Source organism: Pollicipes pollicipes, unplaced genomic scaffold, assembly GCF_011947565.3.
Source record: "Pollicipes pollicipes isolate AB1234 unplaced genomic scaffold, Ppol_2.1 Scaffold_6052;HRSCAF=7182_pilon_pilon_pilon, whole genome shotgun sequence".
Taxonomy (NCBI): domain Eukaryota; kingdom Metazoa; phylum Arthropoda; class Thecostraca; order Pollicipedomorpha; family Pollicipedidae; genus Pollicipes; species Pollicipes pollicipes.
This window is the reverse complement of record NW_023596805.1, coordinates 20,418,400-20,446,031: the sequence shown is the minus strand read 5'-3', so window position 1 is coordinate 20,446,031 and position 27,632 is coordinate 20,418,400. Positions and strand designations below refer to the sequence as shown.

The 27,632-nt window shown below is 58.2% G+C and overlaps 2 protein-coding genes and 1 long non-coding RNA gene across 3 annotated transcripts in view; 1 reads left to right on the top strand and 2 right to left on the bottom strand.

The window, feature by feature from the left end:
* Window positions 1-904: 904 nt before the first annotated feature.
* On the bottom strand, window positions 905-9,638 carry LOC119104500 (DNA polymerase beta). The gene is made up of 8 exons (XM_037228214.1): window positions 9,354-9,638; window positions 7,865-7,922; window positions 7,087-7,228; window positions 6,565-6,725; window positions 5,039-5,161; window positions 3,480-3,738; window positions 3,037-3,158; window positions 905-1,854 (listed from the first exon to the last, which is right to left on the bottom strand). The coding sequence occupies exons 1-8, from the start codon at window positions 9,418-9,420 to the stop codon at window positions 1,686-1,688; spliced, it is 1,101 nt and encodes a 366-aa protein (XP_037084109.1). The 5' UTR covers window positions 9,421-9,638; the 3' UTR covers window positions 905-1,685.
* A 4,216-nt stretch (window positions 9,639-13,854) lies between these two features.
* Window positions 13,855-17,921, top strand: LOC119104501 (uncharacterized). Its single transcript, XR_005094949.1, has 3 exons — window positions 13,855-13,895; window positions 14,777-14,990; window positions 17,199-17,921. It is a non-coding gene; the product is annotated as an uncharacterized LOC119104501 (long non-coding RNA).
* A 9-nt stretch (window positions 17,922-17,930) lies between these two features.
* The window catches only part of LOC119104499 (multiple PDZ domain protein), a 29,279-nt gene continuing 19,577 nt past the window's right edge, over window positions 17,931-27,632 (bottom strand). The window contains exons 9-13 of the mRNA XM_037228213.1: window positions 24,785-25,026; window positions 21,278-21,385; window positions 20,143-20,310; window positions 19,596-19,745; window positions 17,931-19,081 (exon numbers count right to left, since the gene is read on the bottom strand). Coding sequence (XP_037084108.1) covers window positions 18,983-19,081; window positions 19,596-19,745; window positions 20,143-20,310; window positions 21,278-21,385; window positions 24,785-25,026 — 767 coding nt within the window. The 3' untranslated portion in view covers window positions 17,931-18,982. The remainder of the gene's footprint in view (window positions 19,082-19,595; window positions 19,746-20,142; window positions 20,311-21,277; window positions 21,386-24,784; window positions 25,027-27,632) is intronic.

The following is a 27,632-nucleotide window of genomic DNA, read 5'->3' as shown; positions in this document are numbered from 1 at the left end:
GACAGAGTGACGACCAGTCTGAACTGAGCAACGACCAGCCTAAACTGAGCGATGACCGGTCTGAACTGGGCGAAAACCAGCCAAGCTGTGTGATGCACAGTCACTCTTTGGTTGTCAATTGCGTCAGGTGATTGGCGCTCAGTTGAAAAACTTTTCACGGCTGGAGGGCTGATCTTGAACAGGTGGTCATGTGCGCCGGTGGCTGTTTGTCTCTTTCGCACCATATGAAGGTACGCGGTTGAGGCGCTGTAACTACCGCTGTAGCCTTTGCTCAATAACCATCATAAATCTGTTAAAATGAATCCTTTATGAATTATTATTAAACCCCTTAAAATCATAAGTAATACAATAAGTTAAATACAATCAAACAAGCACAGTTAAAATATAATTAGAATAAGGATCTAATGAACCCTTAAAAAATTATTAGCATGCACAAAGTATTAAAGCACATCCTTGAGTTGAGCGCCACGCTCCTGTTTCACCCAGTGAAGTCCCTGATATTTTATTCTGAATTTCAGTTGACCCCGAATGTGTTTCGGTTCAGCTCCGCTGGTTTCTCGGCTGAAGCAGATGAATGATTGATTCACAGCGTGATACTCAGCATTGATTCACTTCTGCTTTTTAACTGTTGGTCACGGAATGGTGACACGGCAGCACCGGGAGCGCAGAACTGGGAATAGCTGGAAACATCACGAGCCATTTCCAATTCACACAAAGCAAACAACAGGTTTTCTGATAACCCCAGTTATTTTCTCAGCCAGAAAAGGAATCGTCATCCCCCAGGATGACATGAAGCTGATAACCCACTGCAGGAGTCTCCAGGCACCTAGTTTAAACCCGGTCTTAACGTGAAGCACAACTCATCGCCAGACATCTCGGCCCCGGAGGGCCACAAACACTGCGCATGAGTTTCAGTTGTATTGTCCACGGAGTGGCTGCGCGCTGACCCAACTCGTCACGCGTTGGTCCCACCAACTTCCCCGTCAGATCGTCCCGCGACGTGGATTCAATGCAGCATACCCGAGCTATGCATAACAGAAGCCATCGCATTGCAGTCACGAGGGAACTGATGGCAGCACTAAGTAGCATCACTATTATTGCTGAGTACTCATCAGCGGTCAGTGCCAATAATGGCGAGAACAGAGGCATTATGCTGTCGCGTGACAAAGTCGTCGCACACGCACGAACACATCTACACTCGGTTGAGAATGACGGACAAGATCTAACCTTGAAGTAGCCACGTTCACCACTTAGCATTCTACTCGTGCCCTCCAGGACCAAAAAATCGGGTCTTAATAAAAATAAAATACAAAATAATAAATATAAACTGCGGTCAGCTAACTCGGCTGTCTGTCGGCTGTCCCAGCACTGTACTGCCGCGGGCCCAGCCGCAGCTGCCGTCGGCTGACTCGGCTGTCTGTCGGCTGTCCCAGCACTGTACTGCCGCGGGCCCAGCCGCAGCTGCCGTCGGCTGACTCGGCTGTCTGTCGGCTGTCCCAGCACTGTACTGCCAAGGCCCAGCCACAGCTGCCGTCGGCTGACTCGGCTGTCTGTCGGCTGTCCCAGCACTGTACTGCCGCGGGCCCAGCCGCAGCTGCCGTCGGCTGACTCGGCTGTCTGTCGGCTGTCCCAGCACTGCACTGCCGCGGGCCCAGCCACAGCTGCCGTCGGCTGTCTGCCGCCTCTCAGAGGCTGCGCTCTTCCGGCCGGCGGTACGGATACTGCAGGTACTCGAAGATCTCCTCCTCGCTGGTCACCGGCACCGGCTCGCCCGGCGTGCCGGTGGCGCCCAGCGGACGCAGCGTGTACTCGTTCAGCGTGAACCGCTGCTCCAGCGCGTGGGCCCGCATCTGCCTGTGGCGGCGACAGACAGAGCCGTCAGATGTTACACCTGCTGCCAGTGGCGGACAGGAGGCCGACATCTGCCTGTGGCGGCGACAGACAGAGCCGTCAGATGTTACATCTGCGGACGGGAGACCGACGTCTGCCTGCGACGGCGACAGACAGAGCCGTCAGATGTTACATCTGCTGCCAGTGGTGGACAGGAGACCGACATCTGCCTGCGACGGCGACAGACGGAGCCGTCAGATGTTACATCTCCTGCCAGTGGCGGACAGGGAGGCCGACATCTGCCTGTGGCGGTGACAGACAGAGCCGTCAGATGTCACATCTGCGGACAGGAGACCGACATCTGCCTGCGACGGCGACAGACAGAGCCGTCAGATGTTACATCTGCTGCCAGTCGCGGACAGAAGATCGACATCTGCCAGTGACGGCGACAGACAGAGCCGTGGAGGGATGGCGCGCCACGAGAAAAGTGCGCGTGCTCAGAAGGAAGACACAACCTTGTCAATACGAACACATTACGAGCTCTCTCTATTAACTGGCCACCGAGTCGTGAACCACCGAGTCATGAGCCACCGAGTCGTGAACCACCGAGTCATGAACCATCGATTCACGAACTAACGAGCCATGAACCACCGAGTCATAAACCACCGAGTTTGTCGCACGTGAGACGAGCTCGCCACTGTGTCCCCAACCGCGGAGAACAGCACTCACCTCAATGTGTTACCCCTTCGATGATCTGGGATTGTACTCAACTTAGAATCTCCGGAGGCGAACGTTTATAAATAGATCTGACTTCTATATTGCGCCTACACACAGATGACAGTGAGGGAGGTATGTGATGAAAGTAAGGGAAGTTAAGAAAAAGGCAAGTAAGGGATGTCCCGATATTTGTATACGAAAAATTGAAATTCGAAACAAAAAATGTGTATTTTTCGAACCGGTAGCCCGGTATGAAAACAGCGCTGATGCCCCGATCGGGACTGACCGCAATTCTGGAACGCCGATGGTGGCATCGCCGTCCCCGGTGCAGCACCGGCCCTGGATCACGGCTCGCCTGGCCCACACCGAGGCCTCTTACCGCTACCCCGCCAGGTCACCTCACGGCTGCCCCCATCACCCCACCCCGGGGAGGCGGCAGCGACGGAGGCGGCCCTGTCGCCGCTGCCGCCGCCGGTGGCGACACCTGACCTGTTGAACTCGTCACTGCCGGTGAAGTACAGCACGGCGCAGAAGTACTGGTCGTGCGGCACCAGACGGATGTCGATACGCCGGTGAACGGTGTACCGCTCGCCGGGCAGGAGGCACACACCCTGGCGGAGGCAGCTGGCAGTGACGGCTGGCCTGGCTGGGCACGCGCATTGACAACCTGGCTAATGCTGCAATACCGTTGGTGTCAACTGTGTTTAAGACGGCACAGGCCGGCGTACGGGTGTGGAGGCCGTCTGCTCGCATGCAGCATTTGCAGATGTGATACAGAACACACTCTGTTTCAAATGACCGGCCCGGACCAGAGCTCCAGCAGCGCTGCAAGCACAAGCCTTCACAAGAAGCATAACTGTGATGCGGCCGCTCCGTTGGCTGGAAACAGTCCGATTCGGTTTGGGGCGAGATGCAACGTGTCCCGACGTTACCATAAACTTGGTGTCGCCATGGGACAGTGTGTCGGTGATGAAGCCCTCGTTCTTAAGCTGGTCCACCGCGGCTCTCAACAGCTGGCCGCCCGTCTTCTCATTGGCTGCCGCCCCGTGGGCTGGCTTCTGATTCGCGGCCGATCCCTTAGCGGGTTTCTGATTGGCTGAGGAGCCGCGAGCCGGTTTTTCATTGACTGACGACGTAAACGCGGGGTGCGTGAGGAGGAAGTCGACGTCGCCGCTTGACTCGGCGCCTCGCCTGCGGGCACAGACGGCGTCGGTCCGGCACAGACACACACAGCGTGGTCGCCCGATGGCAGGCCCACGCTCACAATCACCACTCAAGTGCCACGAGTGCGGACCGAGAGGATGCTTTTCTGAGTGGTGGTTGTACTCTGCTCTCCTTCGCTGGAGGCCAGGCAGTTGTGATTCAGGGACGCGCCAGGTCCCGACATTACAACGTCTCGGGATATGTTGCATGAGGGACTGGTTGGCTCGAGGACCAGTGAATAGCTACCATGAGTCAAAACCAGAGGCGTCATGCAAATACAGTGAAATGGTTTGCACCCTGGCCACCCTGCTGGAAACTTTTTGTGACACATTTCGACATCGGCCGTCGTCAAATATACCCTCCCCACTATCCGCACGATCGCTAATTGTATCACACAAAATTATCGGATGTACAATAATCACGTGGCAGTCAGACGCGGCTGTAACTTGCATCTGGCCAACATGCCAATACTCTGACTGGCTGCTCGCCATAACGAGAAAACGTGATCCGGTGAGTGTTCACCGTCGAGTAGGTGGCTCATTTCATCAGCGCTCGGTACCAGCCGCCAACTGACCGGTACCAGGCGCCAACTGACTGGTACCAGTCGCCAACTGACCGGTACCAGGCGCCAACTGACTGGTGCCAGTCGCCAACTGACCGGTACCAGGCGCCAGCTGACTGGTACCAGTCGCCAGCTGACCGGTACCAGGCGCCAACTGACCGGTACCAGTCGCCAACTGACCGGTACCAGGCGCCAACTGACTGGTACCAGTCGCCAACTGACCGGTACCAGGCGCCAACTGACTGGTGCCAGTCGCCAACTGACCGGTACCAGGCGCCAACTGACTGGTACCAGTCGCCAGCTGACCGGTACCAGTCGCCAACTGACCGGTACCAGTCGCCAACTGACCGGTACCAGGCGCCAACTGACCGGTACCAGTCGCCAACCGACCGGTACCAGGCGCCAACTGACTGGTGCCAGTCGCCAACTGACCGGTACCAGGCGCCAACTAACCGGTACCAGTCGCCAACTGACCGGTACCAGGCGCCAACTGACCGGCACCAGTCGCCAACTGACCGGTACAAGGCGCCAACTGACTGGTACCAGTCGCCAACTGATCGGTACCAGGCGCCAACTGACTGGTGCCAGTCGCCAACTGACCGGTACCAGGCGCCAACTGACCGGTACCAGTCGCCAACTGACCGGTACCAGGCGCCAACTGACTGGTACCAGTCGCCAGCTGACCGGTACCAGTCGCCAACTGACCCGGACCAGGCGCCAACTGACCGGTAGCTGCCGCAGACGGTGGCGCAGTACAGCGGGTCCAGAGCCGCCAGCCTGCTGCACACGTGCCCCTCTAAAGCAGCCGCCTCCGTACGGGGGATGCGTGCCTCGAACTCAGACACATACCTGTTGCAAGATCGGCGGGTTGGTTAAAGGCCGAGTGGCCGATCACACCGACATCTTTCCACCGCGTCTGTGCGGATCACTAAGGCCACAGGTTGGCCAATATCATATCCTCAGCCCTGTACAACGCTTAAGGTTGACAAGCGCTCGGCCACAGTCTGGTGGTAATTGAGCAGCTCACATCAGCCCAAGCCCCAGGGTCTAGCGGTGGCTGAGCAGCTCACCTCAGTCCCAGGCTCTGGTGGTGGTTGAGCAGCTCACCTCAGTCCCAGGCTCTGGCGGTGGCTGAGCAGCTCACCTCAGCCCCAGGCTCTGGTGGTGGCTGAGCAGCTCACATCAGCCCCAGGGTCTGGCGGCGGCTGAGCAGCTCACCTCAGTTCCAGGCTCTGGTGGTGGCTGAGCAGCTCACCTCAGCCCCAGGCTCTGGTGGTGGTGGAGCAGCTCACCTCAGTTCCAGGCTCTGGTGGTGGTTGAGCAGCTCACCTCAGCCCCAGGCTCTGGTGGTGGCTGAGCAGCTCACCTCAGTCCCAGGCTCTGGTGGTGGCTGAGCAGCTCACCTCAGTCCCAGGCTCTGGCGGTGGCTGAGCAGCTCACCTCAGGCCCAGGCTCTGGTGGTGGTTGAGCAGCTCACCTCAGCCCCAGGTTCTGGTGGTGGTTGAGCAGCTCACCTCAGTTCCAGGCTCTGGTGGTGGTTGAGCAGCTCACCTCAGCCCTGGCTCTGGTGGTGGCTGAGCAGCTCACCTCAGTCCCAGGCTCTGGTGGTGGCTGAGCAGCTCACCTCAGTCCCAGGCTCTGGTGGTGGTTGAGCAGCTCACCTCAGCCCCAGGCTCTGGTGGTGACTGAGCAGCTCACCTCAGTCCCAGGCTCTGGTGGTGGCTGAGCAGCTCACCTCAGTCCCAGGCTCTGGTGGTGGTTGAGCAGCTCACCTCAGCCCCAGACTCTGGTGGTGGCTGAGCAGCTCACCTCAGTCCCAGGCTCTGGTGGTGGTTGAGCAGCTCACCTCAGCCCTGGCTCTGGTGGTGGCTGAGCAGCTCACCTCAGTCCCAGGCTCTGGTGGTGGCTGAGCAGCTCACTTCAGTCCCAGGCTCTGGTGGTGGTTGAGCAGCTCACCTCAGCCCCAGGCTCTGGTGGTGACTGAGCAGCTCACCTCAGTCCCAGGCTCTGGTGGTGGCTGAGCAGCTCACCTCAGTCCCAGGCTCTGGTGGTGGTTGAGCAGCTCACCTCAGCCCCAGACTCTGGTGGTGGCTGAGCAGCTCACCTCAGTCCCAGGCTCTGGTGGTGGCTGAGCATCTCACCTCAGTCCCAGACTCTGGTGGTGGTTGAGCAGCTCACCTCAGCCCCAGGCTCTGGTGGTGGCTGAGCAGCTCACCTCAGTCCCAGGCTCTGGTGGTGGTTGAGCAGCTCACCTCAGTCCCAGGCTCTGGTGGTGGTTGAGCAGCTCGGGCCGCCGCCGCAGCTCCTCCAGCGAGGTGACGCCGGCGCTGAAGAGCTCTCGGGCCTTGGCCGGCCCCACGCCAGACACGCGGGACAGCTGACCAATGGCCACCGCCTCGTCACTGGCTCGGATCTGTGGCGCCACCCACCACCGCACATAGCGTCACACACACCACGGGTGACGTCACATCGTGCTGGCTGTGACGTCACGGCATGATGGAATATTATGTTAGCCATGTCGTGTCCTCATTTGTCTCGCAGCTTCGAGATGAGAGCGCAAACGCATTCTGTACATCAGCAGTGTAGCCTTGTGAGACGCATCACAGACAGAACAGACGGTACGCAGTACAGCTGTGGCGTTACGGCGGCACAAGAGCGTGCAGTAGCGGGCGCCCTGCCCTTCCACCTGTGGATCACCAGCACGGAGATGACCCAGGGGTCAGCAGCGAGCCCGGTCGGGGGCCGCGCCGAGCGGCCGGTTGGCCGGGCCGCACCTTGTCCAGCTTGCCCAGACGGCCGGTCTGCACGAACTCATCGATCTTGTCGGCGATCTTGCGCCCGACGCCGGGCAGCTGGCGCGCCTCCGAGCCGGAGCTGACGCGCACCGGGTGGCGGGAAAGCGCCGAGGCCGCCTTCCTGCCGGCGCCGCCCCGCTCGTCACGGACAGCTGGCGAGATCGGCCGCGAGCCGGCTCCAATACCGCCCGCCGCGCACAGTCAGCGGACCCTCGCTGCCGGCTCCACTCCCGCCCGCCCCGCACAGTCAGCTGACCCTCGCCGGCTCCACTCCCGCCAGCCCCACACAGTCAGCTGACCCTCGCCGCCGGCTCCACTCCCGCCAGCCCCACACAGTCAGCTGATCCTCGCCGGCTCCACTCCCGCCCGCCCCACACAGTCAGCTGATCCTCGCCGGCTCGACCGCCGCCCGCCCCGCACAGTCAGCTCCCCACCCGCACCAGCCAGGTCCGGAGATCAGACACATGGGAACACAGACACGTGATCGACTCAGCAGCACCGCACGCTACGACGCGTTGCACCTTGTACCTACGGCTAGTAAGCACGAGCGTGCATATCAAAGATGCATGCTTCAGCCTGGCATGTGAGTACGCCTATTGAACCGCTGTTCCGCCACTGGCCCGAGCCTGCAGGCGGTCTTTCTACCCCATAGCACTGGTGTACAGGCGCACACTTCAGGACCACGATAAAACGTTCGGAGTGAGAACTGCGGTCTAGATGTGGTGTGGCATTGGATGATCACGGTCCTTTGGCTGACCTGTAGGCGTTGTGTTTGTAAATGTTCCTCGAGACATTCTTCTCGAAGTCCGCAAGTTCTGTAACAAAAGGAGAAGAAATAACATGAGGGATTGATGGGTAGGAAGGCTAGTTAGTGATTGTCCTATGTTCCTATTGGTTTGTTGGGTTACAGGACATTCTTTGGGTCATCATTGTTTGGTCATCAGTTGGGCAGAAATTGCAAGAGTCCTCATGCACAGATACTGCTCTTGAGCTGCAGCTTGGAAAACTGATTAACGTCATCACACATCTGCGCATCATCACACCACACATAACACCCTCACATCACACATCCGCTATTAGCACCTGGGCACATTCAACTGGTATGCCAAAATGGTGCAGCCCTCATCCAATTGGCCCATTCCACAATTGTTTATGGTGCCCTTGCCAGCCCTGTCCAGGAATTTCAGCCTGGTAAATCACCTCACTGGGCCAAAAAGAAGCACACAAAACCCAACTAATGAGTACACATACTGAGTATTTTCCTTGGATCTCCACAGCCATGGCCAGAGATCCTTTGTCTGCCCAATCCTGTTCCTAATCTTCATCAGAGACCCACCTAGTTTCCCTTCCAACAGCCACCTACTATCCTTCAACCACAACTCCCAACAATTGTCTCCACCAATCCCAATGTTGCTGGCCTGTCCAACCTGAAAGCTGGTGTCTAGGAGTCTATTCAATGCATTCAGGACTAGTTTCCAACAGCCTTGAAATGAACCATGAAAAGACAGGATCATGCTGATTGGCACCAGACATGTGTGCATACCTGTGTACATGTGTATATGCATGTGTATGTGTGCATGCATGTGGATGTGTGTGAGTGCATGTGTATGTGTGTGAGCACGTGTGTGCTGTGTGTTTCTCTTGTATGACCAGGCCCAGAACAACCACCCTGTAGATGTGTCTTTGATAAAATTAACAAACTGAAATGAAATGAATTCAAGCAGAGAGTCTGTCAGCTCAACCATATTTTTTGTTCTTTTTTATCATATGCCAGTGTGATTTAGTGGGCTCATTTTTGGGGAGGAGAGACTAAGTCAAGATGAATGTGGTTCCTTCTTCTTGGCCTTTCTGGAAAACATGGGTCAAACAGCACAGGGTAATGGAATAACCAGGCCTAGCCCTCTTCAGATTTAAAAATTACACCTTTGTGCTCACACCTGCACACCAGAGCAAATTGTCTTCACTGTTGTCAAGTGGTTAAGGTACCTCACATCACATAACTTCTACTAGTCAGTGCTCACTTTATACAATACCAACCTTTGACATCATAAAGGCATTTCACTCCAGCTTAACATAGCCCATGTGGTGATACATGAAAAACAGGAGGTTTCAAGTTTCTGCCCTTCTCATGTCTTATGGCACATGAGGTCTGCACCTTGGAACAGGAAAGCATGCCACCACCCACAAATCACAATCCTTGCTGGCTCTCATGCAGCAATACATAAATTAATATGGCACACACTTACCTAAAAGAAAATCACAGTAGTCTTGATTCGGGTTTGATGCACTTGGCTGTAGCTTCCTCTTACTCATTGCCAGAGAAAACAATTGACAAGTTAATCTCTTCAGGCTGGCCTCTAAGGGCAGTTGTTAAGTTGAAAAATGCACTGGATATTGCACCACCTGTGTGTTCTCCTCCACCGATAGTACTACATCTACCCAAAAACACCGCAGGACCTAATAACCACAACACCGGGCAACAGCACACGTCCAAATCGCGGCCCACTCACATGGCACGTCGAAACATGATCACGTTTTAGCAGAAGTTTGTGGGGCACCCAGCAAGGAAAGAAAAAAGAGCATTTCTAAAGCCTAGCGTGGGCTGCTGTGCCGCCAACCTTTCGCGATGCACCGGCTGACATTCTCGCAATGTAAAAGGTGATTGGTTACTGGCTGCCTACAAAATCATGTTGACGGCACAATTATTTGAGTCAGACGCATTGGCGAAAAAAGGCCAAGGACACCCGACCGGCGCGGGAGGCATAATCAACTTGGTTACTATTTGTGCTACGCCTTGCGTGCTCCTATGGACAGTTGGACCCGGAAGGCTGCAAGTACTGTTGCCGCGCAAGCCGCCGTTCTGCAGTCGTGGTTGGTGTTGCATTGCCCTGGCCGTGGTTGTAGATATTCACAAGCCATGCATGCATAGAGCGCGCGGAGATGGCAGCGCGTATGCTGTGTTAAGCAGCGTTGGGCCAGTGTTTCCGTTATGCTACGCGTAGCTTGTGGCTTGTGAATAACTTTTCTTTTGGGAATGCAGGTTGTGTGGTGTGCTGCAATAAACTCGTGCGCTGCACCAGACGCCGATGTGACATGCGTGTTCTGAACCCCAATTTTGCAAAGATACATGCATACATCCACCGAAAATTTTGCTGCATGTCACTGCAGCACCGGACATTCTTGGTGTGGTGTGTTTGTCCAGTTTTTGCAGGATGTGGACCAAGAGAAAGGTTAAAACTCAAAATGCATCTGTGGTATCCCCACTCTTTATTCCAAGGCACACTGCTGACCTCCACTTGCACCATGCAGTTTGCCTGAATTGTTGTTCATGGGTCTGTAGCCATGGTGCATCAGTGATCCTGTACAGGATACTGAGGGATGACTGGAGCGTATATATTATACATATTTTCAAGGTAGACTCCAAAAATCAGGTAAAAGTAGTTAAGCAAACAATAAACCATGATTGTTTGAAATGGTGCATGGGAAATGTGGATAGAAATTTAACCATTTCTTGCATAAGAAAAGAACTTTGACAATGTCTTGCATAAGAAAAGAACTTTGACAATTTCTTGCACATAAGTCATTGTTAGCTCATTGCTGAATGTTTGTAAGGCACAGTATGTGGACTATAGTAAAGCCCATCCCACTATCTTATATCTGGTGCTAGATCAGGTCTCCCTCCCTTGTGCTGTATTTCTGACATCTTGGTGGAACCTTTCAAAAACCAACCATCAAAAGCCCTGCTGAGTGACTATTAAGAGAACTGGTGTATTGCATGCATTCCCTAAGCTGTATTGACTTTGTTTAGCTGCTCTCTGATATATATTGATTATGATTTTTTTTAGGATGCATTTGGGCCCCAACATGTATCTGTTGTACTGTCTTTTTTGGAAAATTAAGTTTTGATGTGCTAATCTCACATTGATCTACTTCCTGTGTCTCTTGAATTTTCTTTGTGATGACAGAAAACTGACACTGCAAAATTTGGTACCTGTAGTATCCAGTCCACTCACGCTATCCGACCAAACACTATGCGAGGTGTTACCGTCAGTGTTTGCCCAATACCTCTGTAAAAAAACAATAGCAATAATATAACGTGTTGGAGGCATCTGACCCCGTCGCGCCCCCACCATGCGCCACCCTTTGCCTGGCACGTAGGCGCACCTAAACAGCTGCCATACACCACAGTACCCCAGTTATGTATCTTGCCCAAGTGTTTGGAGGTTTACAGCCATGGAGTGTTATTCATGTGTGCCGTGTTCCAGAGGCCGGCACTGTCCAGCGCCCTCCCGCCAGCGTGACAGTCCTCACTACCACTGCTGGCTAGCGGCGCGCTGGGGATGGCGGCCGCCTGGGATCGGCTGGCGCGCCACCTCACGCGGCACGGCTACCTCGGCGCCAGTGGCCGACTGGGCCCCCTTGGTCTGGCGCTGCTGCGTAACCTGGCGGCTGAGTGGCGGCGCGACGTGGAGCTGCGCACAGGCGTGTCCGTGGTGCCGGCCCAGCTGCCAGCTGGCGCCGCCGCCTCCCAGCTGACAGGTGCGGCCTCCACCAGCCGGCCGAGGCCCGACCGCGGAGGCCCGGCCACCGAGGCCACCGAGGCCCGGCCGCCGAGGTCCGACCGAACGGCTGACGCTGGGCAAGAGGGGCAGCTTTTTGTGATGAATACTCCACTTTGTCACCTTGTATGACGGGCATGTCTTCGTGATTCAAAAGATTGCATAGGCACAACAGTCGCTGTCAGCCTATATGGTCACCTTTAGCAATAAGGAGACAACCTGGCTGACTGGCATGGCAGAGACATACAGCTTCCATGTTGGTGGCAAATGATTGCGAAATATGCAGACAAATAAGTTTGTTTGTCATCATTTGTCATTATCACCAGATCAGCTTCATCACCGGCACTAACCCGAGGGCGAGGCAAAAAGCAAGATCCCGTGAAGAGTAATACCAAGGGAGTCAGTAAAAGTTTGGATCTTACCTGGAATTATGGCTTGGGACCAGTGCATATCATTCCCTTAAACAGGTCTAGGCTTGGTGTTAAGAAACCCGTGGAAACCAAGAACCGGGCTCTGGTGTCTGTAAAGGAGCCAATGGGGAGTTGGACTTGGTCCTTTTGACAATCAGTGGAAGCCAGGAGCTGGGTCTGGCATTCTAAAGAACTAATGGAAACTATGTGTAAAAACTAATGGGAACCAGCTTTTGTTGTTCACTAAAGTTCTGGTCAGAAGAAGAAATCATAGTCAGTGCAGGAACTAGGGGCTGGTGTTGACCAACGGACTTGTGGAAGCCAGGACCCAAGGTTTCATCTCCATGAAGGGGCCGTTGGGAACCAAAACCCTTGGGCACCAGGCACGTTGCTGTTGGTAATCGCCGCCGTAATCACCGCAGGTTGGTAATCACTGCTTGGCTTTGCAGTTTGCTGGGCTGAGGGCTGCGGCTCACTTTTCAGATATTGCAGTTTGCCTCGCTGAGGGCTGTGGCTCGCTGTTCCAGATATTGCAGTTTGCTTCGCTTAGGGCTGCGGCTCGCTGTTCCAGATATTGCGGCGGAGTGCGCTGCCTTGAAGAAGACGCTGGGGCTGGTGCCGCCGTTTGGCGTCTCCGTCGAGGCCACTGCCAACTGCCAGCTGATGTCTCCCGATCAGCTGATGGCCGCATCGCCGCCGGACTGCAGTCAGCTAGCGCTGTTCATGGTGGTGCCGCACAAGTCGGCCACCGACTGGTTCCAGACCCTGCAGCGTAAGCGACGGATATGGTGGCGCGAACTGGCGGCCGACCCGGGAAACTACAGTCTCGCGCGACCGTCTGAAGATGCCGCCGAAGTGCGATTCGGAGATGAGTTGGTGGTGGAACGACTGCAGGATCATGGTCGTGAACCATTCACGACCAACGGCAAGACGTCTTCCGCCCGGAGCCAAGTGAGTTTTGGTGGGCCTGATGTGATAGCCGAGTACGCGCTCAGATGCACAGATAATATCGTTGGTGCACTTGCCGCAGGTGATGTACGAATACCAGCACGTTGTCATTTTGAATTCTGCCAGAGACTGGATGGATGTGTATGCGCTCCTCATCTCCCCAGCCCCCCCCCCCCCCCCTCTTGTATCGGTTGCCTGGTGGTAACGGAACATCACAGCACTGTGTGGGGCTTATAAAGAAGTCATTGTTGCTGTAACTTTGGCAGCTTGTAGCACACCAAACTACGGACTGAACACGTAGATGTCAGTGTTGCGCCCCGCTGCTGTTCCACCGACTGTCCGGTGAGAACGGCCGTGGACGTTACGCCGCTGGCGGCTGTGGGAGTCTCACCGCTGGCGGCCGTCGGTGTCTCGCCGGTGGCGGCTGTGGGAGTCTCACCGTTGGCGGCTGTGGGAGTCTCACCGCTGGCGGCTGTGGGAGTCTCGCCGCTGGCGGCTGTGGGAGTCTCACCGTTGGCGGCTGTGGGAGTCTCGCCGCTGGCGGCTGTGGGAGTCTCGCCGCTGGCGGCTGTGGGAGAGTTAGTTGCGAGGCGTAGTTCGTGTCTCGCCGCTGACGGCTGTGGGAGCCGGCCAGCGAGCGGTCGGCGCTGGCTGACGTGTGCGCTGACGGCGGCGGTGGCGCGGCCGGCAGCCTCACCTGCTCAGCTGCGGCGTCTGCGTGGACGCTGCGCTCTGGGCGGTGTGCCGGGACGCGCTGGACGGGGCCGCGCTGCGGCTGCAGGAGCGACTGGCCCCGTACCGCCGCGCCGTGCTGGCCGACGGCGGCGACTCGGAGGAGCTGCGCGCGCTGGCCGCCCACCTCGCCGCCCAGGTGCGTCCGCCGGCCGGCCAGCAGACGGCCCCGGCCGTCGGTCGGCGTCTTGGCGTCTGTCTGTGCACCTGTCTCTGGCTGTCTGCCCGCCTGCCCGCTTCTCTGTACCTCTCCGTATGCCTGTGCGTTTGTGTCGGTCCGTCCGCCAGTGGGTCTGGCAGTGCTCGGCGCATGGCTGGCGTCGTTGTGTCTGTCCCGACTGCGTGTCAGTTGCGTCTGTTATGGAATGAACCGTACAGACCATGCCAGTGTGTTAGGGCTCCCTTTGGCATCATGAAACAACATGAGTTGTGGTTTATTGTCATATTTTATGAAACAAAATATTGAGAAATGTAAACAGTTGTAAAAATGGCAATAGAACACGAAGTAACATGGGGTGTGTGAAGATTTTCGGGGTATATCATTCTTCAAAAAGTTAAAGTAGCGAATCAGCGAGTCGTGCCCACAGCCATGGCGAGCGACAGTAACTGATGTTATAACACTGTACTCTGCTGAACATCACACGGTGTGAAGGCCGCAGTGTCTCGGTACGGGCGAGTGGTGTCTGTTGTGCGAGGATTACCGGGTGACCTCGGTGGCGCCGAACGGCTGCTCCAGAAGCTCAGGGACGCTCCGAAATGCCAGGGCCGAACCCCGTTAGGATGTCGTTTCTTTGCACTTATCACCAGAGATGTAATGTTTAACTGGCTCAAAAAGTGAGAAGGTCATGCCCCCCCTCCGCTCACAGGTGTATATATATATATATATATATATATATATATATATATATATATATATACAATATTGTATTATATATAAGTCACAGGTGTTATTCCTTGTGCTGTACATGATTCCTGCGCTCAGAGTTGTGAGGTTTATTTCACGTTCGGATGTTGTTTCAGCTCCGCGCGGCGAATATTCCAGTCTTCCCGCTACCGGTGGCGCCGGGTGCGTCGGCGCCATCTGTCGACAAGGCGGCGCACTTTGAGTTCCCATCGCCGGCCACTGATGCGACTGAAGGTGGCCGTTTGGCCTGTGACGGGGATCAGATTACGCCAGAGTGCGACGCGGCAGAAGGCTCGGCAGCCGCCGGAGTTAGCAAGGCCTCTGGAAAAGGTACTGTCCTCTGCTGTCTGTATAGGTTGCGTGTTGGTGGTGGTCCCAGCAGTGGTGGTCCCATCGGCGATAGTCCCGCCGGTGGTGGTCCCGTCGGCGGTAGTCCCGCCAGTGGTGGTCCCGTCAGTGGTGGTCCCACCAATGGTGGTCTCGCCAGTGGTGGTCCCGTCAGTGGTGGTCCCACCAGTGGTGGTCTCGCCAGTGATAGTCCCGCCAGTGGTGGTCCCGTCAGTGGTGGTCCCGTCAGTGGTAGTCCCGCCAGTGGTGGTCTCGTCAGTGGTGGTCGCCAGTGGTAGTCTCGCCAGTGGTGGTCCCGTCAGTGGTAGTCCGGCCAGTGGTGGTCCCGTCAGTGGTAGTCCAGCCAGTGGTGGTCCCGCCAGTGGTGGTCCCGTCAGCGGTGGTCCCGCCAGTGGTGGTCCCGCCAGTGGTGGTCCCACCAGTGGTGGTCCCGTCGGCGGTGGTCCCGCCAGTGGTGGTCCCGTCAGCGATGGTCCCGCACTTGCCCAGTCCTGCGAGCGAGAGCCTCCCCTGCACGCCGTGTCGCAGTGTCCCTGCATCGGACGCGGACGTGCGGCACGCGATTGAGGCGGCGGCTGACAGACGCTTCAGCTTCTCTCGCAGGTCAGATGCATGGTCACAGACAATAACTGTCCGAAATGGCCAAATTGTTCTGAGTCCGGTCTAAATTTTGTCCGGGCCACTGTCGTAGACGGCAAGGCAGGACCTGACGTGCGAGAGGACCAGAGCGGCAGGGTAGGTGGCACCGATTCTGAAAGGTGGCGCGTCTCGAGTGGGCGACGCCAACCGACGTCACCGAGGGTGGCGCGTCCCGAGCGGGCGACGCCAACCGACGTCACCGAGGGTGGCGCGTCCCGAGCGGGCGACGCCAACCGACGTCACCGAGGGTGGCGCGTCCCGAGCGGGTGACGCCTACCGCCGTACGGAAACGGCGTCACCGAGATTACCGGAAGCAGTGGGGTAACACACCAGAGGTCCTGACCTCAGTGCAGGGCTCGGGGTGAACTCTCTGGAAAGTGATGGCGGAGACGCTGTAAGGACTAAAGCGCGCATGTTTTGTTTATTTCCGGAAGTAATCAGCTGGGCTGTGTTTGGTTTCACGTGAAGGAAATCCGTGCACAACCAGGCGTCCAGCCAAGGATTAGTAACGGGACACCTGGTTGCCGTCAGTGATGTAAATGACGTCAGCAAGGGCTGTGAACAGACTGCAAGTTCATTAGAGACATGAAGCGTGGGCGGGGCACGAGAAAGGAGCCCTGAAAAAGCCGACATCATAAGGAACCCATAAGCCCCCAACCCCACGTCCAATCCATGGGCTCATAAAGTCAGTGCACCCCCAACCCATGAGCTCACAAGGTTCGTGCAAATAGACCCTCTGTATATTGTGGTTCAGGAAGCAAGCCTTTTGAGCACGTGCCCCGTGCTCAAACAATGTGCAACGTGTGCAGCGTGCAAGTTGGCGTCAGGAATGCAGGCTTCTTGAAGTAGGCTCTCTGAATGCGACTTTGATTGAAGCAGTCCTACTGAGCGCAGGTGCTGTGAAAGTAAAATTTCGAAACGAACGCGTTCTGAAAGTAGACCGTATAAAAGAAATTTGCCCTTACACCTTCGGAAAAAGGATTTGTGAATGTACGGCTTTTGGAGCGACTCCACCCCCCCCCCCCCGCCCCCTCCCCTCGTGTCGAGGAAAACTTGATCGTGATGTTAAGGCACGCCTCTCATCTAATGAAATCTGGTGGCCTCCTGGATCGCTATTGTTTGCTGCCCTCTTGGCTTTATAACGTGCGTTAGCGTCAAAAAGCTTCAGGAACGTGTTGTCTGTCCGTTGTCACGTGGCTTCCGTGTATCCAAAGCTCCCGGTAACTTTCTGCGTGACCCACACTACACTTCGCTGTCCCCAGCCCCACCATCTGTATAGTGTAACAGGTACTGCCTGCTCGCCATGTTACAGACCTGCTCCGCGTGTCCGCTGTACCGATGAATTTGGCTTATCCGTTATGCTGGTAGGCTCCTCATATGCGCCGTGTTGCCCTGCTGCCGTGAGGTGACGTGCGGCAGCTGCGGCATCGCTGCTTGCGTGTGCGTTTGCCGTGTTACCGAGCGTGTCCACCTGTCCGCCAGGTGGCCGCTGGCTGGAGGCGGCGCTGTGCGTGTTTGCCGTGTTGCCGAGCATGTCCACTTGTCCGCCAGGTGGCCGCTGGCTGGAGGCGGCGCTGCGCCGTGCCGACGGCGCCGGCGTACCCTCGGCCGTGCTGCTGACCGAGCCGACCCTGCTGGACGGTGTGTGTCGGCTGCGCTGCAGGGACACCACACTCAGCCACCAGCTGCACGTGTCCCAGGTCACCGAGGTCACGTGAGGTCCTGCCACGGATAAGCCGCCGGCGCGCTGGCGAGTGTTCCGCGTGTCACAAAGCGGCGTAGGTGACCTGGTTGTCTCGCTTTATGGAGATGCCTCGGCGGGCTTGTGTTTAAGGCTTCTGGGGGTGTTGAAGAGGCCGATGGCCCAGGTGGTGTGGGGGTCGACTCGCGGTCCGGCCGCGCCGAGCCGTCGGGATAGGACCGTGAGGTGTTGGCGATCGCCTGGGCAATGTCCAGTCAGCCCGCGGCGGCGCCGCACCGGCTGTTCGTCGGCGGACCAGGCCAAGCCGTCCCGGCCCAGCCCCTGCGCCGTGATAGAGACAGACCACCGGAGGGGCGCGCGAAGTGTCGACTGGGCTCGGTCAGATGCTGCCGCCCGTGCGCCCTGGCGTTTGACGGACCAGGCCGCAACGACGACGGGATTGGGAGCCATGTGATAATTGGTGTGTGAGACCAGGCCTAGTGCCCGTCACACTACCTCGTGTGTGGCCTGGCCGGCCGCTCCTGCGCGCGCCACAGCCGCCGTCAGACCTGTGAATAAACGCCGAGCATTCACAAAACTCCTATATGCATCTTTAGCACGCTCATTTCACATCACATTTCACAGCGTCACTGCCGGCGTCTCGGCGCAGCCGAGGCGGAGCCGGTGGCACCTCCGCTCTCGCGGGCGTCGACGAGCGGCGGCGCGCGCGGCAGCTGAGCCGGCGGCGGGCCCCAGCCGCGGACCCGCCCCTCGGTGCCGACCCGACACCTCACACCCCAGCTGCCGCTGCCGCCAGCGCCGACCACGGCCACCCAGTGCTGGGCTGGCGCGCCATCACCCACCGCTCGCTATCACCACAGAGAGAGGACGCCCTACGCTGACTAGACACTCTAAGTGCGGAGGTGGCGGCGTGGACGCTCTGTCGGACGCCGGGCGACAGCACGGCTCGTCGGCCACGCCGCTCGCCCGACTGTCTTCGGTCGGGCGTGGAGCGGCGGCCGCTGATGGGCCGGAACTCCTGCCGGAACTCCTGCCGGAACTCCCGCCGGAACTCCCGCTGGAACTCCGCGCGCCGACGGCCGGCAGCCTCTCCACCACTAATTTAAAGCCAATGTTGCGATGGGCCGGCGCGGCGCCGGTGCGTCCGCCGGCGTCGTTTCAGGAGGCGCCGACCGTCTCCCGGGCCTGTCCCTCCGTCACCGTCCCCCCTCCCCTGTCAGCTGTCCAGACCAACACAGGCCCCACCCGCCCGGTCGGCAGCCCGCCAACCCCCCAGTTAGACGGCCTGCTAGTGGGGCCGTGCGTGCCCGGCTGGCCCGGCCCCACGCGGCCGACGCCACCCGTGCTGTAAAGCTCTGTGATCGCGACACAGGCGCTGAGAGAGCCGGCTGTGCGGGCGACGCGACTGATCCGCTGACGCAGCAGCCGGCGCGGCCTGCGCAGCGCTCGTTTAAAACTCCGCAACAGACGACGCGCGAGTCTTTAAAATATCCCTGCAGTGTCTGATCGACTCACAACACGTTTATCGCGCGCCACGCGCCAACAGCGACGCCGCGCAGGCCACTGGTGATGTCACGCGCGGACGGTGTGACGTCACCGGCTCAGAAATCCCCGGTACTGCCGGTCGGCGACGTCACAGTCGGACGATGGCTAGGCTGATGGCGCCCTTTGTCTTGCGCAGCAGGTCAATGACCTCCTCGGACGTCATGCCCTTGACCGGGAAGTCGTTCACCTGCGAACGGGGGTCGGGTCACGCGGTCCCCAGACACCGGCCGGGGTGCGGCCCGCAGCAGTAGTCGCATTCTCGCCAGCGACAGCCCAGATTCGTCAGTCTCCGGAGGGAGGGTTACGAAAACCGTGAGTTTCTGACTGTTCTGGTGCTTTTCAACAACTGCGTGAGTGATCTGTGCTTGGTATTGGACGGCTCGAGCCAAACATGGGGACGGAACTCGCAAAGAAAGCAAGGCTCCAATCACGCCAAAGTCGCTCACCGGGAGGGGTTGGGCACTAGCTGACAAGCTGTGCCATGGCCGGCGACGTCTGCGGAGCGCCACCAACCGACTGGAGGTAAGCATGCCGAACCAACTGATAAGTCAGCTGAACCAGGCCGACTCTCGCTAGCTTGTCTGTGACACCCTTGCGTGCAGCGGACGGCCTCGACACGAGAAACAGGCCTCGTCTGCTCCCCATGAAGACGCCAGGGGTGTGGTGTGACCTTGCCGGGGACGCGACAGGCCGCGTCTCACCTTAATAAGGACGTCGCCGACCTGGAGCCGCCCGTCGCGAGCGGCCACGCTGTCCGGGTGGATGTGCGACACGATGTGGCTGCCATCTGTTGCGTGCAGTGAGAAGCCCAGCCTTGACGACCAGCCGCGACGCAGCTGGATACACATGCTCTGTGAATGCGGCACTGAACTAGGACCGACGGCAACCACTAGCAAACCGCTGGCGATGAGCACACACGCCAACAGCGGGCTATGTATACATGATCAGGCCGCAGCATTGCACCTATCTGGCAAACGTACCGCCCACCGCAGCCATGCTGAAGGCCGCTCGCCGACCGGTCGCGCAGCCCGCCCGCAAAACACAAGCGACCGTTGTAGCTACTTCACATCTGAGCTGGGTTGAGGGGGGGGGGGGGTGATGGACTCGCTCCAATAGGTCACTAAATTGACCTCTGGACGTGCTCTCTCTGCCGCTCGCCATACCCCTGGACGTGCCCTCTCCACCGCTCACCTGTCCCCTGGACGTGCCCTGTCCGCCGCCCACCTGCCCCCGCTCTCCGCCGCTCACCTGTCCCCTGGACGTGCCCTCTCCGCCGGAGACGATGCCGCTGTCTGCGTCCTGGTCGCCGCTGTCCAACGTGATGCCCTTCCACTTGGCGAGGTCACCGCCCACGTCCGGCGGCCCTGCGGTGTCCATCCTCTCCTCCGAGCTGATCCGCTTCAGCATGTGGCCCGACTGCAGCCCAGCAGAGGTCAGGTCACGGCCGGGTCACGGCTGGGTCACGGCCGAGTCACGGCTGGGTCGCAACCGAGTCACGGCTGGGTAACGGTTTGGTCACGGCTGGATTACAGCCGGGTTGCAGGCGGGTCACGGCCGCGTTACGGCTCCGTCACAGCCGACTCACCGCCGCGTCACAGCCGGGTCACCGGCATGATATATCGTGGGCCCACCAGGTGACGCCGACAAACCGATAAGCGCGGCGAACTGACCGCGTCCAACGGGACGTCCGAGCAGGCCGATGCACGTCGCATTTCAGTAGGTGATCCGATATCGAATCATCTGTACATCCGTCGGTGCTAAAAACGAAAGAACTTAACGAACTGCCTCGTGGCGCGGACGAGGCGCTCCCCGTCTGCCTGTCACCAGACCGCGGCGCTGCAGCGCTAATAGGGACCATGCCTTGGTGGGCGTGCGCCACAGGCGATGTCCCCTAATCGGATCACCTCTCGCGGCGCTGCAGCGCTAATAGGGGCCATGCCTTGGTGGGCGTGCGCCACAGGCGATGTCCCTTAATCAGATCACCTCTGCAGGTGGGCAGATAGCAGCCCTGCACTGTGACTATCAGTTGGCGGGCGTTTAGCTGCGCCCCGGCACGTGCTGCATAACATGGCCCACCTGAATAGGTTGCCAGACCATAGGGATGCAGACCGATCTCCGGTTCCGTGCGCCGATACATAAAGATGTCATGAAAAACTACAGGAAACTAACCAATAATTTTTTGAAGGCTTATCTGAATCTAGCCGTGTTCTGCTTGCGCTCCTGGCCCGTGGCTATCCCTGTGATCCTGCTGCAACAATGTCCCTGCCATAGCTCTTGGTATTGTGTTCCTCGATCACGCTGTGTCCCCTGACCCGCTCTCTGACCGTGCCAGGTCTGCTGACCTGCTCCTGACTTGACCCCTGACCGCTCCGTGGATGCTGACCTTGGTGCGCTGCTGCGGCTGGACGGAGAGGTAGGCGTGCCGGGCGCGGGCCGAGCCGCCGCCGCCCGCTGGCTCGCCCTCCACCGCCACCCGACGCAGATGGCGCTCCTGCGATCGGCGCACCGGGGTCAGCGGAGGGCAGCCACCGGGCTGTCACACCGTCACAGGTCACCCCCTCCCACACCGTCACACCGCCACAGGTCACCCCCTCCCACACCGTCACAGATCAGCCCCTCCCACACCGTCACACTGTCACAGGTCAGCCCCTCCCACACCGTCACACTCACAGATCAGCCCCTCCCACACCGCCACAGGTCACCCCCTCCCACACCGTCACACCGCCACAGGTCACCCCTCCCACACCGTCACAGATCAGCCCCTCCCACACCGTCACACTGTCACAGGTCAGCCCCTCCCACACCGTCACACTCGCAGATCAGCCCCTCCCACACCGCCACAGGTCACCCCCTCCCACACCGTCACACCGCCACAGGTCACCCCCTCCCACACCGTCACAGATCAGCCCCTCCCACACCGTCACACTGTCACAGGTCAGCCCCTCCCACACCGTCACACTCACAGATCAGCCCCTCCCACACCGCCACAGGTCACCCCCTCCCACACCGTCACACCGCCACAGGTCACCCCCTCCCACACCGTCACAGATCAGCCCCTCCCACACCGTCACACTGTCACAGGTCAGCCCCTCCCACACCGTCACACTCACAGATCAGCCCCTCCCACACCGTCACACCGCCACAGGTCGGCCTCTCCCACACCGTCACAGGTCATTCCCTCTCACACTGTCACAATGTTACAGGGCAGCTCCTCTCACACCGTCACACCGTCACAGGCCAACCCCTGTCACACCGCCACACCGTCACAGGTCGGCCCCTCTCACACCGTCACACCGTCACAGACCAGACCCTCTCACACCGGCACACCGGCATAGGTCAGCCCCTCTCACACCGTCACACCGTCACAGGCTGCATGCGGCTTCAAGTCGGCACCTGTCGCTCCACAGACACGGTCCGAGGGCGTCACAGGACGCCACAGTGCCCAGAGGCCAGCTCGCCTGGACGTCCTGTTCATGTTCATATATTTCGTAACTTTCCACAAGATCCAGTGACTTTTTCAAAGTTACACGTCATCCTTTATAAAAACGGGCATAAAAGAGACAATGTGAAACCAAGTAAAAATGGCCTAACACATCACACATCGGTCAAGGGATCATCTCGGTGAATCACACCATTGCATTCACATTGTGGCATCACACACAATCGAACTCAGACACCCACTCAGTGCCAACATTCGCCTCACTCAGTAGCAACTCCATAAGTTGGCGATTGAAGCGGCCTAGACTCTGAACATTGCGCAAGTCGGGCGGCAGACAGTTAAACAAATGCGATGCTCTGTAGCTAAATCGGCGAGTGCCAGAGTTGTTCGCCGCTCGGGGGCGCCTCAGCTGGTTAGCCCGTCGCGTTTCATGAGTGTGCTCAGCACGTGTGAACATCGCGGCTATATCTGGAGACTGACCCGTGAGTAAGACTTTTGAGCAGGCACAACATATGATATCTGACGAGCTGATTAACACTAAGCCATCGTAGATCCCTGACAACATCCTATATATGGGCACACCTCCTTCCGCTCACAACCCACGTACAGAAGTTCACGAGTTTTTGCACGCGATGGAACTGGGTGGCTCCGTGAGTACCATACAGTGCTATACAGTATCTAATGGAGGAGAGAACTAGAGCTCCGACAATGCGAACGAGGTGTCTCTTGGGAGTACATGCTCGGCATGGGACAGGGTCATCAGAGCGCCCGTCGACCTGGCAACAAGCTGATCAATGAGCGGTTCAAATGTGAGATTTCTGTCCATCACCAAACCAAGGTTTTTGACAATACTGCTTTCAGTGGTGACAGCTGACCTGAACTTGACATGCACAGAAGGCATATGACGCAGCATAGCCTTCGTCCCGAAAACCATTAACAGTGTTTTTGTTGTATTGACTCGCATAGAGTGGTGGTTAAACCAGTCCAACACAATTGACAAGGTACTCTCCATGGTTGCGACAAGCTGTTGGATTGAACTTTTCTTTCCAGTAACCAAAATCTGTGTGTCATCGGCATATTGTATCACTGTGGCACCTTCTGAATATAACGCTAGATCGTTCGAGAAAATGGAATGCAGGAGCGGCTCGAGGGCGGCACCCTGAAACACCCCCATCCCATTGGGAAGACTACGAGAGCGCGCAGTATGCCCCGAAGGATATCTGACCTGAACCCGTTGGGTATGCCCGCAAAGGTAGCTCTTAAACCATTTCGTGTCGATATTGTATATCTTAAGCCTGGGCAAGAGAAGCTGGTGGTCCACAACGTCAAAACATTTTGGCGGATCTATCAAAACAAGCAGAGCGATCTCCCCAGCATCCATCGCGGTGAGTATTGTATCAGTCACTACAGTAAGTGCGGTCTCTGTTGAAAAATTCGTACGATATCCGTGTTGTGCATGCGAAAATAAATCATGCTCGTTAAAATATGAACTAAGTTGATGATGAACAACACGCTCGACTATCTGCTATCGCTGGCACTGCAGAGATTGGCCTAAATTTGGTAGGATCGTTCAAATCACTGGTTTTCGGGAGCGCTGTGACAAGAGGGTGTTTCCCGGCACTGGGCACCGTTCCGTCAATGAATGCTACTGATGACGTCAAGCAGGGGACAGCCGACACCACGAAAAGACTTCTGTAAGAGCTGCGTACTAAGATCATCTGGCCCACAGGACGTCGTCGGGTTCATCGCAGACATAGCTGCAAGCAGCTCATGGCATGACACAGGAAGCACCTTAAATGAGCAGGTCATAACTCGGTGGAGCCTGACTGGCAAAGCCGTGACTCGGTTCGGCACGCTGGCGGCAGTCGTAGGCCCTACATTCACAATGTAGTCATTCAGAGTATCAGGATGAATGTCAGGTGTGGCAGACGTACCCTGCTTACTGCCAGTGATCGATTTAACGCACCGTCACATGCCGGAGTGACCTGCCTCAGAAATCTGCTTCCTAATATGATCGCGACAGTCCCGTCTAATAGCTGCCCGTATCTGTTTATTGAGTGCCTTGTACTCAGCACGCGAACAGCACGCTAGAGTGCGTCGGCACATTTTACAACTCGCAACGCCAGTGGACGTTACGGGTTGGACGCGTGTCACCAGATGCACCCAGCTGGGGGGTTGGTGCCCGCCAGACAATCTGACCTGGATCAGCACTGGCACGCCTCCGTGAACACGCCGAGAGGAACGCTGGGTGATAAGAGGCAGGGGAAGGGTTGCCGTCCCGTATTCAGCAACAGTTAATTCGCCACTCTCCTTTTTAACCAATCGTACACCATTGTGTGATGAGAAGGCCCAGGTGCCTTCGCACACCTACTAGCATGACGGAAAGCTCGGGGCCCACCCAGCAACGTCATAATTACGTCACCCAGGGCGGCTGACGAGCGCCGTTCGTACCTGCAGTTCAGCGTCGCTATCATCGCCGCTATCGGGCCAGCCGTCACTCTCGGCGCCGCCGGAGCTCTCAGAGATACGCGTCAGCTGATCCAGCCGCTCTGACGTCACGTCGTCCATCTCTGGCGGAGCCGAGCTCTCCGAGATGCGCGTCAGCTGATCCAGTCGCTCTGACGCCACGCCGTCCAGAGCGTCGAAGCCCGGGAGGCGCGAGAAGCGGTCCGGCTCCTCCGGCTGCTCGGCCACTGCCAACGGCACACACGGGACGTGTCACGGGACACGGGACGTGTCAGACACGACACCGTTACGGCGCGCCATCGGCTCCCAAAAAGACTGGGAACGCGACAAAGTATCGACACGAGTTTGGCTTTCGAATCGTGTTAAACCTTCAGTAAATAATGTGTATTTACGCCTAAATGTATGTGGTGCCGTTTTGCGGTGACGGATGGCCGCCACAGGAGGAGTGGGGTTCAGGGCTACAACGGCGGGCAGCGCATGAGCAGCGCGTGTGCGTGTGGCGAGGGCAGGGGTGCAGCGGCTGCCGGCAGCGCGTCAGCAGCGTGTGGCGAGGGCAGGGGTGCGGCGGCGGCCGCCGGCAGCGCCTCAGCAGCGTGTGGCGAGGGCAGGGGTGCAGCGGCGGCCGCCGGCAGCGCGGCTCAGTGACACAGACTGCACCGCTGGTCGGCCGATCGATATCAGAAGGTCGATGCGGCGCCGGCCGGCCCGTGGTACGGTATGGTGAGGTCCGGTGCGGCCCGAGCCAGGAACAGAGGCTGGCGCCGCCCGCCAATTAGAGCGGCCGCCACCCCTCCCCGCCAGCCCCGGGGCGCGCGGCCGTCAGCCCCGCGAGGCCTCGGGTCACCCGCCAGCCGGGCCCGGGCAAGGGGCAGGCGTCGCTGGGTACGGGACGCAGTAACAGACAGGTCGGTGACGACTGGGCGAGATGGTAGATGCGGAGCGTTGGCAAGAGTGAATCAAGGAGTCCGGAAACATCACGAGACGGATGTCACACCGGTGACAACTCCCGAAGGAAGAAAGAGAGAGGAAGGAGGAGAGCCAATACCAATGGCGACTTATCCAGAGCGTTGACGAAATCGCCAGCTTGGTTGCAGCCGAACAACCCGAGACATCGGAGCGCAATGATTACTGCAGCCTTCAAATATCCCCTCCATCATCCCCACTTTATCTCTGGAGATCTCCCAGAAGTAGTGTTTCGTGATCCCACCCCATTGAACACAACAGCCTTAACATAATGGCGAGAAATTTGCACAGACTCATCGATTGTGCCATGGTGGGACATATGTAATGCAATATCTCTGGTACACACACACGCTGACACCCGAGCTGCATATGCTGCATGCTAAAGCTGCATATATATGCAGTTGTCGGCCCGGTGACACGTGACTGTCCGCCCCGGCCGCTCCGCCAGACGTCGTTTGGCCACACGTGATGCCCGGCCGGGCCGCTCCGCCAGACGCCGTCCTGTCCAGTTTGTCGAGCACAGACACCGGCGGCGGCGGCGCAAGTGTGCGCCACACGTGGCGTCGCGGCGGCAGCTGTGGCGCCCCGCGACGATGCGTCAGAGGCGCCAGCTGACCCGCCGGCCGCGGCGCGCCCCGCCGCGCCAGCTGATACTGAGCCAGCGCCGGAGCGCACGCCAGCCCCGCTGTCTCACACGCTGGTCGAAGTGCACCAGCCGGTGCGTGATTGACGGGTGTCGGAAACATCCACAGATCTGCGGTCTGGTGTCGAGTTACAACAGGTGTTTTTTATGCTTCCAAGCGTCAAAGCCCACAGGCTTATCCGGGTGGGAGTCCTGGGAAAATTTGGCCCGTCATGGCTACTAACATGTTGTCGTCAATGATAAGATATAAAACTTGCGAGCTTGCTTTGATGGCGGCTGCTGGGAATCTACCGCCGGCGACATCTGGCACACGACGTTCTCCACTAGTACAAGCTGATGCATGACCTGCGGCACCAGCGCACACCAGCTGTTAGTGAGCTAGAGCGCGCCGCAGGCCACCAGCTGATCGCGCGATGTATCCACATCACTGACACCGACAAAATCTACAAATCTCACAGCTCCGTTTGGTTCAGCACCGTGGCCATGCTACCGAGCAGAACAGGTATCTGGCCACTGCGTTGCGGCAGCCTGTCGGCCCATGCCGTGTCTCCGGTTTCCTCCATAGCTACCAATCACGGGGCTCCTTACGCGGTGCTGCACAGCACAAGACAGCGTTCAACGCGAGGACAACAGGCCGGCGTCAGCGACCACGCTGGCGTAAGTCAACAAGGCATGATTTGGGCCCACTGTGCCTGAAGCATCTTGCAAAACCAGCACGCAGCCTCTGGATCGGAACATCAAAAACTATGAACATCGGACAAATCGTCTCTGGCGGTGGCGTGAGCTAGAGCGCGCCGGAGCGGGGCAGCCGCTGCTGGAGGGATGGAGGGCAGGATGGACCGTCGGCCGGCGCCGATGGCCGGCTGGCGTGCCGCGGCCGCCCGACGCCGACATCGACCGCACATCTCCCCGGCGGTAGCCGCACATCTCCGCACGCACTCACCGCACGCACAGCCGCCGCACTCAGTTGCTGAAGCTACGTGGCGACGCTCGCCTCTCACCCTAGCAGAAAACGTGGCACGGCGGAGAATCGAGCCCGCTGCCTCAGGTATCCCCGACGCGCAGCATGAACACTGCATTAGCGCCACCATGTGTCCACTGACCGGGCAGTCCGAGAGGCCCCCGAGGAGAGCAGGCTGGCCTCCGGGCCGGGGCGGGAGTCGGACCGGGAGAGAGGCCCCGGCGCGTACACTGGCCTGGCTTCCGGGCCGGGAGAGGGGCCCCGGC